The sequence below is a fragment of the Fundulus heteroclitus genome, unplaced genomic scaffold (genome assembly GCF_011125445.2).
Source record: "Fundulus heteroclitus isolate FHET01 unplaced genomic scaffold, MU-UCD_Fhet_4.1 scaffold_36, whole genome shotgun sequence".
Lineage (NCBI taxonomy): Eukaryota > Metazoa > Chordata > Actinopteri > Cyprinodontiformes > Fundulidae > Fundulus > Fundulus heteroclitus.
The window spans coordinates 2,618,731-2,635,461 of NW_023396770.1; the positions used below are offsets into that span (position 1 = coordinate 2,618,731).

Genomic DNA, 16,731 nt, shown 5'->3' on the forward strand with positions numbered 1-16,731 from the left:
CCAAGCAGCATTCACTCCTCCTGAAAGAGCGTAGAGCCACAGTGGACAGTCGTCTGCATTGTTGATGGCTTTGCAGCAATCCCTCATACTGAGCATGCATGAAGCGACAGTGGAGAGGAAAACTCCCCTTTAACAGGGAGGAGAACCTCCAGCAGAACCAGAACCAGGCTCAGTGTGAACGCTCATCTGCCTCCACCCACTGGGGCTTAGAGAAGACAGAGCAGAGACACAGAAAGCACAGAAGCTCACATTGACCCAGTAGTACTTTCTATGGTAGATGGTAATAGAAGATGATCTGCCTCCCCTGATGATGTCACAGCTAACAGAACGCCAGTTTAGATTTATAGAGTTGCTTTTAGGAGGTTAATGAGTAAGGAGTAGATATAGTTGGTTATTAAGACTTCTCTCTGTGATGCTGGTGATCAGTTGCTTAACCTTCTTAACCAAAATGTTGATTTTTTTTATTGCACTGATTTTTCTAAGAAATTCTGATTCCAATGAAATATTTTCACACTTCTCTTCGTGCAGTAAAGAAAGAACTTGGGAAAGGAGGCTTCATCAACTGCCTTAAAAATTTGTTTCACACTTAATTAATTTGTATTACCTCAATATAACCACAAGAGGGAGACATTCTATGCTATCGGCACGTAAAATAATTGTAGCAACAGCCATGAGCTTTAGTTTTATTTCTAAAATACATTTATTATTCTTATTCTTATTCTTCCTATTATTATTATTCAACTTTGTCAGGCTCATAGTTATTGGTTATAAAAGATAAAAAAAAAACAAAAAATCGACAAATAAAGGCCTCAAATGATTTCTTTTGTGTGAAAATATTTTTTTAGAAGAACTTGTGGAATTTAAAAAAATTATAATTTAAAACACATTAATAAATTGTGGAAAATTTTACTTTGATGTCTAACATCTGGCAAAAAGCCACTGAGGTAGGAATCAGCGTACTGCCGAGAAACACAAACACACTGAGGCCACCCAGCGCTGCTAATTACCGTAATTTCAGTAACATCTGAGCACCTGACAAACGGGGCTGCTGAAGCTGCCCAGATGGGGTCAAAGGTCATATTTATGCTTAGAGCTGTTTTGGACGGAGGGGGCGGAGCTTCAGAAGTTCAAATACAGCAGGCTGAATAATGAGCAAACAGCCGCAACACATCAGTCCTTCAGGAACGACAGAATCAGTCAAATGCTGCGAAATCCTGCAGCCACAGCTGAAATGTTCAGTACAGAAGACGATGTCTTGCAAAAGTATTCACCCCCTTTGGCATTTTTCATGTTTTGTTGCCTCACAAACTGGATTGAGGGTTTTAAAGTCTACAGCTTCAGCTGGAGACTTTGAAGATTGATTCTTTTTTTCAACAAATAGGTCAAAATAATAGAAAATTTAAGCCTGGTTTTCAGTGATGAACAGAGATTTTCACGTCTAACCACTCTCATTCAGGTTGAGATCTGGACTTTGACTAGGCCATTCCAGAACATTTAAACGTTTCCCCTGTAGCGCTCCTGAGTTGCTTCAGCACTGTGCTTCAGGTCGTTGTCCTGCTGGAAGGAGAACCTTCAGATCACAGGCAGACTGACACCGGTTCTGCTCCAGAACATCCCTGCATTCAGCACCATCCATCTTTCTCTTGGTTCAGTCCTCCTTCCTCCAGACATTTGTGAAGTTGCCCACGTGCCTTTTGACGGCAGGTTTGCTGTGGTACCAGGTGCTTTAGATGTGAAGATGATGGATCTGATGGTTCTCCAGGGGAACATCAAAGCTCTGACTTGTTCCTCTCAACAACTTTGTCCCTGACTTTTCTGGAGCTCCTCGGTCTTCATGGTGTGACGCGTTCTGTTTAGAGCTGCTGCACCTCTGCCACCTTTCACAACAGGTGAGTTTATCCTGGCAGGTCATGTGACCCTTAGATCGCACACAGGTGGACTTCATTTCCCTGTTTATGGGACATTTGGAGCTAATTGGTTGCTCCAGAAACTTTTACACACTTCATAGCAAGGAGGGACAAATTTCTTTTTCTTCTCTCATTTCACTTCAAAAATGATAAGCAGATTTATCATATAAAAATCTTATTTTTATATGATAAATATGTAATGTAATTTGTGTTGTTTCTTTTAATTATGATGACTGCTTTTACCACTTATTGTTTTTACATGTACAGTGACCTTGAGTGTTTTGAAAGGCGCTTGAAATAAAATGTATTATTATTATTATTATTAAGATTTAAAAACTTAAAAAAAAAACAGGTTGAAATGTAAAAAAACAGATAATAAGCTAAGGGGGTGAATACTTAATACTACATAATGGTGACACATTTCAGTGCCAATAGCTCAACGCCACTCATCCAATTAAAGCTGCTGTGGGTTCTAAAGGAAACCGAAGAGCCATAAAAATACAGACCGATGGTCAATAGAGGAGAAGATCAATCAAGACAAGATCAATAACGATTAGATTTTTCTTTAAAACAACTAATTTCTGAGAGAGAAGCAAATGGAGCCGTCATTGATCCTCTCTCACCAGACCTCCAATGGTTTATTTCACGTTATTAATTGGGAAGAAAATGCAGCCGGAGGAAAGGAAGCCGATAAACTTAAATCTAAACAAATGGCTGGGATGTAGGAGAGCGGATAAATGTTTCCCCACGGACCAATCAGAGCCCAGGGGGCTGCTTCATGGCTTTTTTCATTGGAAGAAAATGTGTACATAAATTATTTATGTACAAATAATTATTACAGGAGAGGGGGGCAGTCAGTGTGATAGGTAACCTAATTAATGTAAATAGCCTCACGTTAAAAGTATAATTCATCACAGTTCTCCATAACATCATCTGGAAGTCTGCAGGGAAACTATTGGGCCTTCCGGTGTGACCCAGAACACACGGTGGTTTCTGTAAAGGGTTTGAATAATTATCGCAATGAGTATTAGAATTAAAACACAAAGGTTATCTTTTTTCCAAAGTGCAGCACTTTGTACTTTCCTTTATATGTTTGTGTCATTTTTCAGTCAGAAAAAAACTTCTTGGTTGAATGAAAATGTTTTTAAATCCAAATCTGCTGGAGGTATGAATAATTTTGAGTTAAGCTGCATGAAATGTGGCCAAAAACCCTTTTGAGTTGCTGATCAGACCTGCCTGAAATGGTCCAGGAAAGCTTTCATCCACCAAAAAGGCATTTTTTTCTCCCTGGACGTGTAGGGGAACCTCCAGAGACGTGTTCACCTCACTCCCTTTGTTTCATAACCAGATTTAAAGTAAAGAACATCACCATCTTTTGAGTGATGAGCATTAAGGCCTGTGTTGAAACATTACTGTAATATTCAGTCTATAAGGCGCTCTTAAAATCCTTAAATTTTCTTAAAAATTGATGGTGCCCCTTACCTATGATCACCATTGTGTTTACTGACTGATTCTATGTGGTACAACACGCTCAAAAATCTGTTATGTGTAAATATGATTTTGGTTAGCAACAAAGCCACTAAGGTCAATGGATATTAGGAGCATTACGGTACACTGGGTCACTACCTCAGGACCCCTGAGCTGTCTACCAGACTGCCTGACTGTAATGTCTAAACTAGAAGTGCATTCATGTAAGGCAGCCTGGAGTACGCGCTAGCAACAATAAACCTAGTAATTTAATTCATTATAAAAGTTTATTTAATGTCAGAAACAGGGCAGTGTAGTCCAGCTACTCTGTCCTCCCCACAGAGACGAATATTTACGGGCGTCCTAACCTAAGGTAATCCGTCAATAAATGTACGTCAGAAGCAAAACGCTACGCAACGCCTAAATTAGATTAAAGTTCTAATTTCAGACATGTATACGCCCCTGTTTGGCAGGGAATAAACGGGAAAAACAACATCCTGTGTCAAAGTTCACTTCTGGAAATATCCCAAAATAAGAGTCGTTGAAAATAAAGCGCCATGGATGATGTATTTGTGACAAGCTAACAAACTAAAATATGAAAACATTTTTAATCTGATAAGATCAAGACACGGACTTTTAGGAGATCAAAACATAGGATATATTATTGATAATTTGTCTTTATTTAATCCCTTATCCATGACGAAAGTTCTTCTCTCCTCAGAATCATACAGCTGTGTACTTCGCAGCGTTGGGTGTAAATTTACGCTTTTAAAAACACGCCCGCGGCCAGAGTATTTCCTCCTTAAGGTGAGCAGGTCTGATTTCTCTGATGAAAAATGGGAACGTCTCTGATTTCATTATGATAGAATCTTTGCCTGGAGGTTGGTTTGTTTCGTCTGAACGGCAACGCTGACGGGGGGGCGGAGAAGGTGCGTTCGACAAAGCTCTACTGCATCACGACAGCGGCAGGACCGGGTAAATGCGTCTTATTGAGCTAAACTTCAAAACCATTATTTTCTCCCCTCAAATTTCCCATTCCACTTTTAATCTCGTAGACTTAAAACAGACGTTAAACCTTTTACATTCTGACCATCACAATAATTCTCCTCCTGCAGTTGTAAGTTATGAAGAAGATCTTCAACCCTCTGGCATGTGGAGGCCAGCGACGTCACAGTTTGGACAGCGGTCTGTTCTGATTGGCTGGAGCCCCGGCGACCGATGTCAGCTGACCCCACAGACGGAGGCGGCTGACTCCGCCGTCAGGAGCAATGACGAGCCGAACGTGGCTGACGGGGCGGTTCAGCGTCAGCTCTGCTTCGGTGTAGTGGTGCCTGTGATGAGGACGGAGCTGCAGCACAGAGACGAGGCTGCTGGTGAGGAAACTGATCACAACACCGTTAATGATACTTAAATTAATCCTAGTGGTGCTAAGGGTCAACCTTCTGAGCTGGAAGAAGAACCTCCCATTTCCCAGAGTTCCATCTGGTCTGGACGCACTGCACCTCCTCTTCGGGGGTTAAAAGGCACGCTTCGATCCGACAGGAGTCCGGGAAGTTTCCTTAGTGGAAAGCAGATGGATAAAAAGATGAGCTTGTTTCTACAGGACAGGTGAGGCGACTGAGAGGCCTCAGCTGAGCGTCTACCTTTGAAGTGGTTGGTGTCCACCTCAATGCTGCGGATCAGTCCCGGATGACCCAGACGAAACACCGCCCACTCCCAGCCAGGCACCTGGAGGATCCCCCGCCGGTCGGCCTGCAAGACAAGCTGAGTGAGTCAGATCTCTGGTTCAGCTTTTTAAACTGGGTTGTGTTCATGAGGAAGACGAGAATCCTTCAGGGAATCCCAGAACGTTTTTGATGAAAATGAAAATAGTCTGGCTACAAAAGAAGGAGATCACTAAAAAGCTTAAAAGCGATATTCCTTAAAGAAAGCGTGGAGGGACCTTCATCATCCTCAATTTGGAGTGAAGAACATCATCTGCAGCAATAGTTCTGATGAAAATCAACCAGAGGGATCATATTTCTCCTGTTTTAGCTTCCCTTCATTGGCTTCCTGTTAAATCAAGAATAGAATTTAAAATTCTCCTTCTAACGTATAAAGCCCTTAATAATCAAGCTCCATCATATATCAGAGCTCTGATTACCCCGTATGTTCCTAACAGAGCACTTCGCTCTCAGACTGCAGGTCTGCTGGTGGTTCCTAGAGTCTCTAAAAGTAGAATGGGAGGCAGATCCTTTAGCTATCAGGCTCCTCTCCTGTGGAACCAACTCCCAGTTTTGGTCCGTGAGGCAGACACCCCGTCTACTTTTAAGACTAATCTTAAAACTTTCCTTTGTGACAAAGCTTCTAGTCAGAGTGGCTCATGTTACCCTGAGCTACCTCTATAGTCATGCTCCTTCAGTTATTGAGGTAAAACTGTGGAATTCACTTCATGAAAATTTCAAAAGTTTTAACAATTTTTGTCAATTTAAGCATATGTAGATTTAGTCAGTATTAATATGTAGATGTTTATCTTAGTGTTTTCTGTATGAATGTTTGTATGTATGTTTGCAGTATATATAACAGATATATTTGCCTTGTGAATTGTGTTTTTATTATTTATTATTATACATGAATATTGATATTTTCCTTTAAAATGCTTGTTGGTTTATTTGAGCATATATGTTTGTTGTGTTATTGCTTTATTTTGGCTGTAGCCGTTTAGCAAAGTTATCAAATTTTTTGACTAGGGGTGGACAAAATAAGACTTCTATGACTGTTTTAGTAATTTATTTGCCATCTGAATCTGAAAAGCACAATTTTTAACTGCCACTAGCAAACAAGAGCAGATAACTGGTTTTAGTGTTCTTCCAATTTTAAGTGTCTTAATGGTCTGTCCCCTTCGTTTGACCTGCTTCACCGTCGCATGGACTTGTTTTGCAGAAGTATCGCATAAAAATAAGATTAAAACATCTTTAAATCACAGGTTGGAATGCCGTGAAATGGGTAAGAACAAAAATCAACACGTTCTCTTGATTCAAACTGAACTGACAGGACTGATTCATTTGGCTCAGTTTTTAATTACAGATATGACTGATTTAAAGCATCTTGTCATGTTCTTTGGTTATTCTCGTTCTGTTTCATGCTCTGCTTTAAATGTTGTTGTATTTAGTTGTTGCATTTAATTTCCCTTTGGGATAAATAAAGTATTTTTGAATTTGAATTAAATTATCAATGTCAGCTCCACAGACTATTCAGCCTTTATTTAAAAAGTTAATGTAATTCAAACTAAAGTTGATCAGTGAACCAGTATGAAAGAGGCGTTTGGATGATATAAGCTTGGATCATTATGGATGATTTTTAAAACAATTAAAAACATTAAAAGAGAGAAATATTTCTGTTTTGGAAAAAGAGATATTTGATAATTTGTGTTGAAACCTTCAGCCTTTGGGGTCGGTCTAATCGGCGGGCTGTTTCCCATCCGTCGGCCATGTTTGCTGCTCGGCCAAGTCCTGTAAAAACCACAAACACGGGACTTTTTACATTATTCTCTGCTCTTCTCTGGTTCTACAAGAGCAAATATTCAGCCTTGTGTTCAACAGGCACAGCCGTTGCTTCGTTTCAGTAAATCTCCACCTTCATTTATAAACAGTTTTATAGCAATAGCTGGTGTTCATGACGCCTCTTTTACTGTCTTGGATCCACTTTTTAGGTTTCTAATTTGCCTTAATGAACAGAGCTGATGCTGTACGGGGGCAATGGTAGCACTGCTGTCTAGCAGTAGGGAGGTCCTGGGTTTGAATCCTGACTGTGGATCATTCTGCATGGAGTTTGCATGTTCTCTTAATGTGGATGTGTGGGTTATCTGCAGGTAATCTGGGTTCCTCCCACCGTACATTGGGGACATTAAAAGCTGCATCAGGATTTTATATGGATTCATAAGCCGTGTTTTCATGGTCTTGCAGAAACACCATACGGAGAAACTGGTCGCCTACAAGTGCCAGAGCAATGTTTTAGACCAACTCCCAGTTTTGGTCCATGAGGCAGACACCCCGTCTACTTAAAACTTTCCTTTGTGACAAAGCTTCTAGTCAGAGTGGCTCATGTTACCCTGAGCTACCTCTATAGTTATGCTGCTATACCAATCATGTTGCGTGGGTGTCCAAAGTGGGCGTCGCTGTAGCCGAGGCAGACTCCCCCATTGGTCATTGCTATGAGGTCGACATGCTGGTTGGTGGAGACGGAGGACCAGTCCCTCTGCCCGATGCCAAACACCCTCAGCCTGGCTATTCCTCCATCTGGAATAAAAAAATCAAAACCATTTCAAACATCATGGGATAAATTATTGTAACCAATGTTCATCAGTAGAAAATATTTATCTTTATTACTCACCGTAGTACGTTCAACATATACAAAAGTTATCTAATAAAGCTCAGGATCTGTAACTATAATAAACGATGAACCAGTCTCAGTCATGGTTGTTTGTTCACGAGATGACGTACCTGGATACATGTTGAGGCGCAGGTGTGTGACTCTCCTCTTAAAGCTGGCTCTGAAGTAGTTGTGACAGCAGTCTGAGTATCCAGGCTGCAGCTCCGACACGCTCACCAGCTCTGGCCAAACCTCCGAGCTCAGCTGTAGATCATAAAACCGTCAAACTGCACCAAGCCTTGTCCACCAATCAGAATAGTCATCACTTTTTCAGGTACTGTTCTTAAGTGGTTCCTATCGGAACAACAGAACGTTTTACATGTTTGTGAATAATATTGCGTCTAAAGTCACTCCTCTGTTGCACGGTGTTCCTCAGGGCTCGGTTCTAGGCAGTGTTGTAGTACTCGAGTCCGAGACTCGAACTCGAGTCCGAGTCATTAACTAAATTTAGAGACTCGTGACTTGACTTGGACTTGAGCACTGATGACTTGAACTTGGACTCGGACTCCTACATTCAGATCATTCTGACTCGGAGATTGAGAAAAAGACTCGACTTTTTTTATATATCATTAGGCTATAATTTTAATATGTCATTAGAATATTATTTGGTGTATGATTTTAATATCTAAATGCCGTACCGCGCACGTGACGTCACCATCTCATGAGCAACGCCCCTTGCCGCTAAGGTTGGGCAAACAGTGTGAGAGCGCACGTAGCAGCCAGCCATTACACATGCAACAGATAAAACTATATGACCGACTTTACAGCTGTTAAACTTTCACAAGAGGATGTCCCAGGCGCCCATTTTACTGGTAGAACTGTGGAACAACATACCAACATTCAGCTCAAACGATGGCTTGAGTGTCGAGGGCTTAGAAAGACTGGGAAACGGGCCGAGTTGATAGGAAGGTAAGTCGTTGTTTTTCTCCTGCTCGGCATTCATGGCGTCATCTGCCGTTTTTTTTTGTTTGTAGTCACCGTCCAGGAATCGGTATAAATTTTCCGGCCCGCCGAATAATTTAGTCCGGTCCGGTGGCCAAATGCATTATCATTTTCCAACGGCTGTATCTGCTCGCTGCATCGACCGATCTTCACCAGATTTGTTGTGAGTAATGGGGGAACGCTGCCGAACGCGTTTGTGGGAATCGCCCGGTGGACGGGCGAGGAAAATGCGTGACAGCATCTGCGGTGGCGGGCGGCCGGTGGTGTGCGAACCCCGCCCGCCGGCCGGCACCGCGGCGGTGGCCAATAGGCCGGAGTGCGCTTGGCTGCGAGGGTTGATCAACGCCGCTTGCGGCTTTAACATCCTTCATATGCGGCCTATCAGCGTACCTCGAGTCGCTGTTGCACGTTCCATAACAACAATATTTAAAAACCATGGTTAGGCGACGTCTTAGACTTGGAAAAAGCAGTAGTTTTACCGAGTAAAACCAAGGGTAACTACAGCGAAAGAGTTATTAGTGCAATGGAATGTTACTGCTTCATGTCATACATCACACGTCACGGCATGTTCCTACAACGAACTTGGATCAATAGTGACTCGACTCGGACTCGACTCGGATTTTTTTTTTAATGACTTGGACTTGACTCGGACTTGAACACTGGTGACTCGAACCTGGACTCGGACTCGAGGCATAGTGACTTGACTACAACACTGGTTCTAGGCCCACTTTTGTTTTTTTTTTTACATCAGCCCTCGTGGGAAGGTTAGTAGCAGCTTTAAAAACGTCTCTTACCATGTATATGCTGATGACATTGAATTATACTGCTGCTTTAATGACTCAGAGTTTAATAGGTTGGATGACCTATTAAATTGTATCGCTTGCATTAAGGACCGGCTTACCAATAACTGTCTTTAGTTGAACTCTAGAAAGACTGAAACTCTGATCATTGCCCCAGAACAGAAAGCTTCTGTAATTAAACAACACCTTGGTTCCCTGGGCTCCTCATCCCGGCCCCATCTAAGAAACCTTGGTGTTCTTTTTGACCTGTTGGTGTCCCTGGATTCTCATTCAAAACTTTTAGTTCAAAATTGCTTTTATCATCTAAGAAATATCTCTAAATTGGGAGCAACCATTTCCAGATCGGATCTGGAGATGATTATTCATGCTTTTATTTACTCTCATGGATCAATGTGAGCTTCTGTGCTTTCTGTGTCTCTGCTCTGTCTTCTCTACCATAGAAAGTACTCCTGGGTCAATGTGAGCTTCTGTGCTTTCTGTGTCTCTGCTCTGTCTTCTCTAAGCCCCAGTGGGTGGAGGCAGATGAGCGTTCACACTGAGCCTGGTTCTGCTGGAGGTTCTCCTCCCTGTTAAAGGGGAGTTTTCCTCTCCACTGTCGCTTCATGCATGCTCAGTATGAGGGATTGCTGCAAAGCCATCAACAATGCAGACGACTGTCCACTGTGGCTCTACGCTCTTTCAGGAGGAGTGAATGCTGCTTGGAGAGACTTGATGCAACCTGCTGGGTTTCCTTAGAGAGGAAACTTTCTCACCAACCTGGAGGATCTGATGGAGTCTGACTTTGTGCCTTGAGATGACATGTTTCATGAATTGGCGCTATATAAATAAAATTGAATTGAATTATTGTAACTCTTAATTCTTTTTAACAAACCAGCCATCACCTGTCTCCAGGCAGTCCAGAACGCTGCAGCGAGGCTTTTAAACAGGAACAAACAGAAGGACTCACATCACAACAGTTTTATCCTCTTTACATGGGTTACCTGTCAAATTTAGAATTGATTTTAAAATTTAGAGCTTTTACTGGACGGGCCCCCCAATGCATCTCAGACCTTTTAATCGCTGACTATTTTGGCCGCACTCTCCAGTCCACTTTTATTTACTTAAATGTATGTATTTTTGATGTTATCCTTGTAAGCTGTTCTTGTGATATTTCTATTTGGTGTTTATTACACTCTGTAAAGCACTTTGTGATTTTATCTGTGAAAGGTGCTATAGAAATAAAGTTTACTTACTTACTTAGCTTTGAGCCCCATTTAGCAAAGGTCACGTATCGCCGTGATAGCATATTTTTGCTCTATATTCCCCAGGTGACCATCACCCCTCTGACATCACACCGTTACCTTTGCAACAGCAGCAAGCTGAGCTTCGGTGGCGGCCATGCCGGTCCGATCGTCCCCAGGAGTGAAGGAGGGCAGCTCCTCTGGTTGGATATGAGGTCTTTAATATATATATATATATATATATATATATATATATATATATATATATATATACACATTTCACATTTAAATAAAAGCTCAATACATGAAAGCAAAGGAAGAGAAAACTGAGAGCAAAGAGCCAGAATCAACTAAACAAAGAGGTCGGTACCGAGACAGGCGGCCTGGATGGAGACGTAAGGCGAGTGGTTTCCCGTGAAGAAAGACGTGTCGACATCAAATCCATGAATCAGACCGGGCACGCCCAGCTGGATGATGCACCAGTCATGACCTGCAACCAGATAGAAAACCAGCTTTGGTCGTGTGAAGGTCCTTAAATGAGAAAAACATTTCCTTAATCAGCACCAACCATCTCCTTTTTAATGATAATATTAACTTTTAGAGCTACATCTGATATTATTCTGGTGAATGGTCAATTCCCAGAGACTGGCAATTATTTTAATAGTTTGAAAAAAAATTATGTGATAAACCAAGAGAAAGCAGAACGTAGTTGTGAAGTGGAAATAAAACAGAAGAAAAAGTTTTACTAGAAATATGTAAATATCTGATAAATGCAGTGTGCATTTAAATTCAGCCCCCATGGGTCCGTACTCTGTAGAACCTCCTTTACCTGCAGGTCCAGCTGCAGAACCTTTGGGTGGGTTTCTCCACCAGAACATCTACAGACTGAGACGTTTGTTGGTTCTTCATTGTAAAACAGCCCAACCTCAGTCAGACTGAGGAGTGAACATCTGTTTCCATAGACTAAATGTGGATTTAGGTCTGGACTTTGACTAGACCGTTCTAACACCTGCCCATGCTATGATCTAAACCTCCCCTGTGTGTTAGGTGCTTGTCTCTGGACTTTTGCAGCCTCTAACTGGGTTTATTCAGGGTTTTTTCAGCTCCATCCATCTTCCCATCATCTCTGACCTGCTTCCCTTCGCCTGCTGAAGCAAATCCTCCCCTCAGCACGGACCTGCCACCGTCTTTCATGCTGGGATGTTGTGTTCAGGGAGTTGTGCATCGCTAATTTTCTTCCATGTGAATTTTTGAACATAAGCCCCATTTATATTTAGCCTAGTAAACCGATCCATGCCGAGATCAGAACGAGCTTGGATCAGTTAACCGTGCCGAGCTTGGTTCTTACAACCATTTATACATCAGCACGGTTCCTCGCCTCCTGTTGACGTGGCTTGAAGGAGGAAATCAAGTAAATCAAAATGGCAACGCCCGTAACATTCAGGAAGTTATGTTTGGTTATAATTGTGATATTTCGTTGTTTGTGGAGAGTCAGGCGAAGACAGCAACCTTTGGTGAATTTACTTGACAGAGTCGGCTTTTGGGACGTGGATAAGACAAACGAACGTCTAATCAGGATTTACAGACGCAGGAAACAACGACAGACGTTGAGGTTCATCACACTGCTAAGCAGAATCATCACTGGAGATCATGTGTCACGGTAGGGAAGCTAGTATTTTTATGAATGTCTGAAATTTCACACTGTAAGGAGATGACGCGGTCTGCTCATGCGCTCTTTGTTATCAGAGAACCGAGCTAGGGAAAAACCGGGCCGAGCCCTACTATAGAACTGGTCTAGATTTAGCGCGGTCCGGTTGTGTCTGGCACGGTGCAGTTCAGTTGCGTTCCATTTACACTCGATAGTTATCTCGGTTACCGAGGTCGGACTGTTCTCAGCATGGTTTCAAAGGGGTAGTGAAAACGGGGCTATAGTAACAACGCAAATCTGAATAGTGTGGGAAACATCTGCATGTAACCTCCCTTGTTCTCTAGTGTCCAACAATAACAACCATTTAAAGCTGTAACTGAATCTGAGAATTAATACGGCTGTTCTGTTTCTGGCCTCAGAGGTTCTTCAGAGAACAACCGGCATCATGAAGACCCAGCAGACGGGTTAGGGGGGAAGTTTTAAATATGTCTGTCTGCACCCTGTGAATAAATGGCTGATCTTCCAGGCTCTGCTCCGTGGGGCTTAAAACGGAGCTTTTTACTGGGTTAAGAAGACAAAACAAGAGGCTTTGATTTGAGATGCTGACCAGGGATCCTCTTCCTTCTCGTCTCCCAGCCGTCCATCCACTTTCCAAACTCTGTGAAGGCAGAAGCAACGAATTGCGGAGGCTCTCTCTGTTGAAACAGATGCAGATGTAAAAAGTTTACACGTTTGAAGAATTGTTTTACGTTTAGATTTTATGCAGTGTTTGCTACTGAGGACCGCGCTATTCTTATATCTCGTCTAAAAACACCAGGTTGAGATTAAAGATGTCAGCACTTGATTGGCTTCGTTAGGGTATTCATTATTTGACTGACAAAAGCATTTATTGTCATTATTAAAACATTTCTGCTTCGGCTCAGTTCTTGGTCCCCTTCTTTTTTAATTTATACCCGCCCAATTTGAGGTCTATTTTTTTTTTTTTTAGAAAACATGGTATCTCCTTCCCCTGCTACTCTGCCAGTATTAACTTTACCTCAGGAAACTCGCCTATTCATTTTGGTTCATCAAGTCATACATGAAATCATCATGTAATAAATGTGGAAGTAATTATGGACTCGGAATTTAAATTCATTAAACAGATCAGTTCTGTTCTGCAAATAGCAAAACTTAAGCCAATTTTCTTGGGGGATGATTTAGAGAGAATAATCTCGACTACTGCATTGCACCTTTTTACGTTTCCGGTTTCATTAAAATCTTTTACCTGGTCCACACAGACATGAACACACCTCACCTATCTTATCCTCCCTTCATTGCTTCTCTTTGTATCACAGAATTAATGTTATAATTCTAATGTTGGCCTATAAATGCCTGAATGGTCCTGCTCCTATTGTACCTCTCTGGTTTACTCCAGCCTTATCTTTCTTCCTGGGCGCTTAGATCAGCCGAACCAGCTGCTTTTGGTTGTCACAAAAACAAAGCGAAACCTTAGTTGCCTTCATTAGACAATTATCATCGCTTCCTGTTTTAAGCCTCTTTTAAAGATACGTTTTCTTTCAATACCTTTTGGCCCAGTGTGAGTTGATGTGCTCATTTATTGTCTCGCTTCCATTTTATTTTCATTTTTGTGACACTAGTGGCCTTTTTTTGACAGTAGGCTCTGAAGACGGGTCGCTCTACCCTTGAGCCACCAGTGCCCTCTCTTCAACGCCATGATGTTTTAATATCTGTTTTATGTTTTGGTTTTATCTATTTTTATTTGTACATCACTTTAGGTAAATTTCATTTTATTCAAATGAGCGGGTCAGAAAATGGATGGATGGATGAATGTAGAACATTAAACAATTAACTTTATAATTAAGATTTCTAATCGCTGGGTTCTTCACACATCATGTGTGCTATGAGGCGCTTTGTCATTTAAACACGCCTCAGGTCAAAGTCTTTGAAAGTTTTCACTTCTGCTGTAACACATAAGAAAATGACAATCCTATGAATCTCAGTTAAACTTAAATAGAAGTTACAGCCAAGTCCCAAGTTATTCATACCCCTGGCAGATTTTTCTAATAAGAAATGTGACATGTCACCAAAGATAATAAAACAAATTTTCTTCCAAAAAAAACCTTGTAATGTCAAAAATGATCTTCCACCTTCTCACTAATCAGTAGAATAATCTTTTTTTGGCATCAAACCTTTTTACCTCCATCCACAAATGATCAGATTCAAGTCAAGAAAACGTTAATATTACTTCATAAGAAGTATTAATATTGTATATATACTGGTATTAAAAGATTATTTCAAACCTTATTCAGCGATGGGATGTGAATACCTTTTGCCTTAACTTTAAAAGTGGTTTTAAATACATGACTGTTGAACCAAAAATAACCTACAAGTTGGGACATGCAGAACATTAAAACAAACAGTATTTGATTTACGGCCTCTTTGTGGCAAAGGAAAAGTCCTTCCACCACTTGGATAGAGATGTTTTTATTTCAGTTCATGCTAGAAAAATCAATATAATGAGACTTTCACCTTTAGCAGGTTTCTGGCTGGAGCAAACCACTCATCTGTGGCAAAAATAACCTGAAAAATGACAAAGCACCGCATTAGTAGCAGAACGACACAATACAGGTTATTAAAAGTTACGCTAATGCTGTGCTTTATTAAAATATATTTAATTTGTGTTTTTGTTTGTTGAATTCATCATTTAAACTTTTGTGAATTTGTCAAAGATTAATGTAGTTCTCTAAGCAAATATAATAACACTAGTGATACGTTTTATTCTCTTTGACACATAGAACTTTCTGGGCTTTAACAGAAGACAGTAAACATGTTTTTTTTTTCATAGGTGACTTTTTTGCAAAAACAAAAATGTCTCACATTGTCTGAAAAGACCATAGAGGGAGCAGATTTAATGGGATGCTCTGCAGAGTAAATTATTCACACGTGGAATGCAATCAACTTCCAAAAATAAGAAAAAACAGAGGAACATGTGCTAAAAATGTCCCTGCTTTTATTTTAAATTATGCTTCATTTTCACCAGAAGCAAAGCGTCTTTGTAGCATCTTTATCCAGAGTTAAACACAACTCATCCTGCTGGAAAATGGCATTAATTTCAAACAGCTCAGGTGTTTCGTAATTGTACTGTCATGTCCTTTGCATTATTCACCTTCCCTCCAATCGCCTCGCAGGCGAGGTCGTTGAACTGCAGGAAGTCCAGCGATGCAGCGGTCTTTCCTGTCGATGGTCTCTCTGCCATCCTGAAGACGTTCTTCAGTTTTCTCCGGTCAGAACAGAAAGTTCGGAGCAGCTGTGTTTCCCGGTGAACTTTGAAAAAAAAAAACTCACGTGTGGCTTTGAAGCAGCGGTCCGAAGTTCAACATCTGTTTGTCTAACATGTCCCTCTTATTTTATCTGTTTGCTATTAGCTGTAGCATGTTGAGATTTTTTGGAAATGTAAAGTGCATTACAACTAAATCTGTTATTATTAATCTATTATTACTTTCTATGTGAGACGTCACACCACAGTTTCCTTCGGAAACCTCATGCCCCCGTTGTAACTCTTAGGAAAAGGAACGCTAACCTTCAACTTCATCCTTATCTAGATAAAACACCTCCTGGCGCCTTCTGAAACTCTCCCCAAATCCCAGCAAAATGAGAAACAATGGCCTCAAACATAAACTAACTCTACAGCTGCAGCAGGGGCGTGAATACTTTTTTTGGATCATGCAAAGCGTAGAGCAGAGATGGGGTGCGGTGTGTGAGCTGCTGCCTGGGGGTGCGCTACATGAAAAATGTAACGGCGGTCTGATAATTAGTCTATTTTCCCCACACAATAAAAGGTATAAACCGCTGCCTTTAATATGGCTATAAAAAGCTGGTTGCATTTGTTGTTGTTTTTTTTTTTTTTTTTTTAAGGTGTGGGGTTTGGAAGTGCATCAACCTAGTTAGGACACAGAAGGGGGTGCGCATCTAAAAAGGTTTGGGAACCGCTGGCTGAGTTTACCTGAAACTCCTCAGACTGAAGACTGAAGAAGAACCCGTCCAGAGGATCTATTCAAGCTTTTTTATTTTTTATTTTATTTTTATTTTTTTGCCGCCCTGTGGTTTTCTGGAACCCCAAAACTTTGGAAAGCCTTTCCAGACTGATACACATCACTTCCTTTCTATCTCATTTGTTCTTCAATTTATTTGGATCTCGGCATGTTGTCTAGCGTTTGAGGATCTTTTGGTGTACGACACTTTGCTAACCTGACCTAACCTGATTGATAATGTGCACATTATTAATCTGGGACTGCTTCATTTAAATCCATGTGGGGAAATGAGGAAATTTCAGCAGA

General features: G+C 41.2%; 1 protein-coding gene across 1 annotated transcript; it reads right to left on the bottom strand.

Annotated features, from left to right (window-relative positions):
- Window positions 1-4,397: 4,397 nt before the first annotated feature.
- allc (allantoicase) lies at window positions 4,398-15,740 on the bottom strand. The gene is made up of 11 exons (XM_036130578.1): window positions 15,561-15,740; window positions 14,924-14,974; window positions 13,002-13,089; window positions 11,117-11,236; window positions 10,867-10,946; window positions 7,856-7,988; window positions 7,496-7,651; window positions 6,792-6,865; window positions 5,018-5,126; window positions 4,814-4,932; window positions 4,398-4,722 (listed from the first exon to the last, which is right to left on the bottom strand). The coding sequence occupies exons 1-11, from the start codon at window positions 15,648-15,650 to the stop codon at window positions 4,543-4,545; spliced, it is 1,200 nt and encodes a 399-aa protein (XP_035986471.1). The 5' UTR covers window positions 15,651-15,740; the 3' UTR covers window positions 4,398-4,542.
- Between the last annotated feature and the right edge of the window lie 991 nt (window positions 15,741-16,731).

Coding starts and splice junctions, on each gene's coding strand:
- allc (XM_036130578.1), bottom strand. CDS start 15,650: ATGGCAGAGAGACCATCGACAGGAAAGACCGCTGCATCGCTGGACTTC. Junction 7,989..10,866: donor AGCTTGCTGCTGTTGCAAAG/GTAACGGTGTGA, acceptor TATGATCTACAG/CTGAGCTCGGAGGTTTGGCC. Junction 6,866..7,495: donor ACACCCACGCAACATGATTG/GTATAGCAGCAT, acceptor TGGTTTTTACAG/GACTTGGCCGAGCAGCAAAC.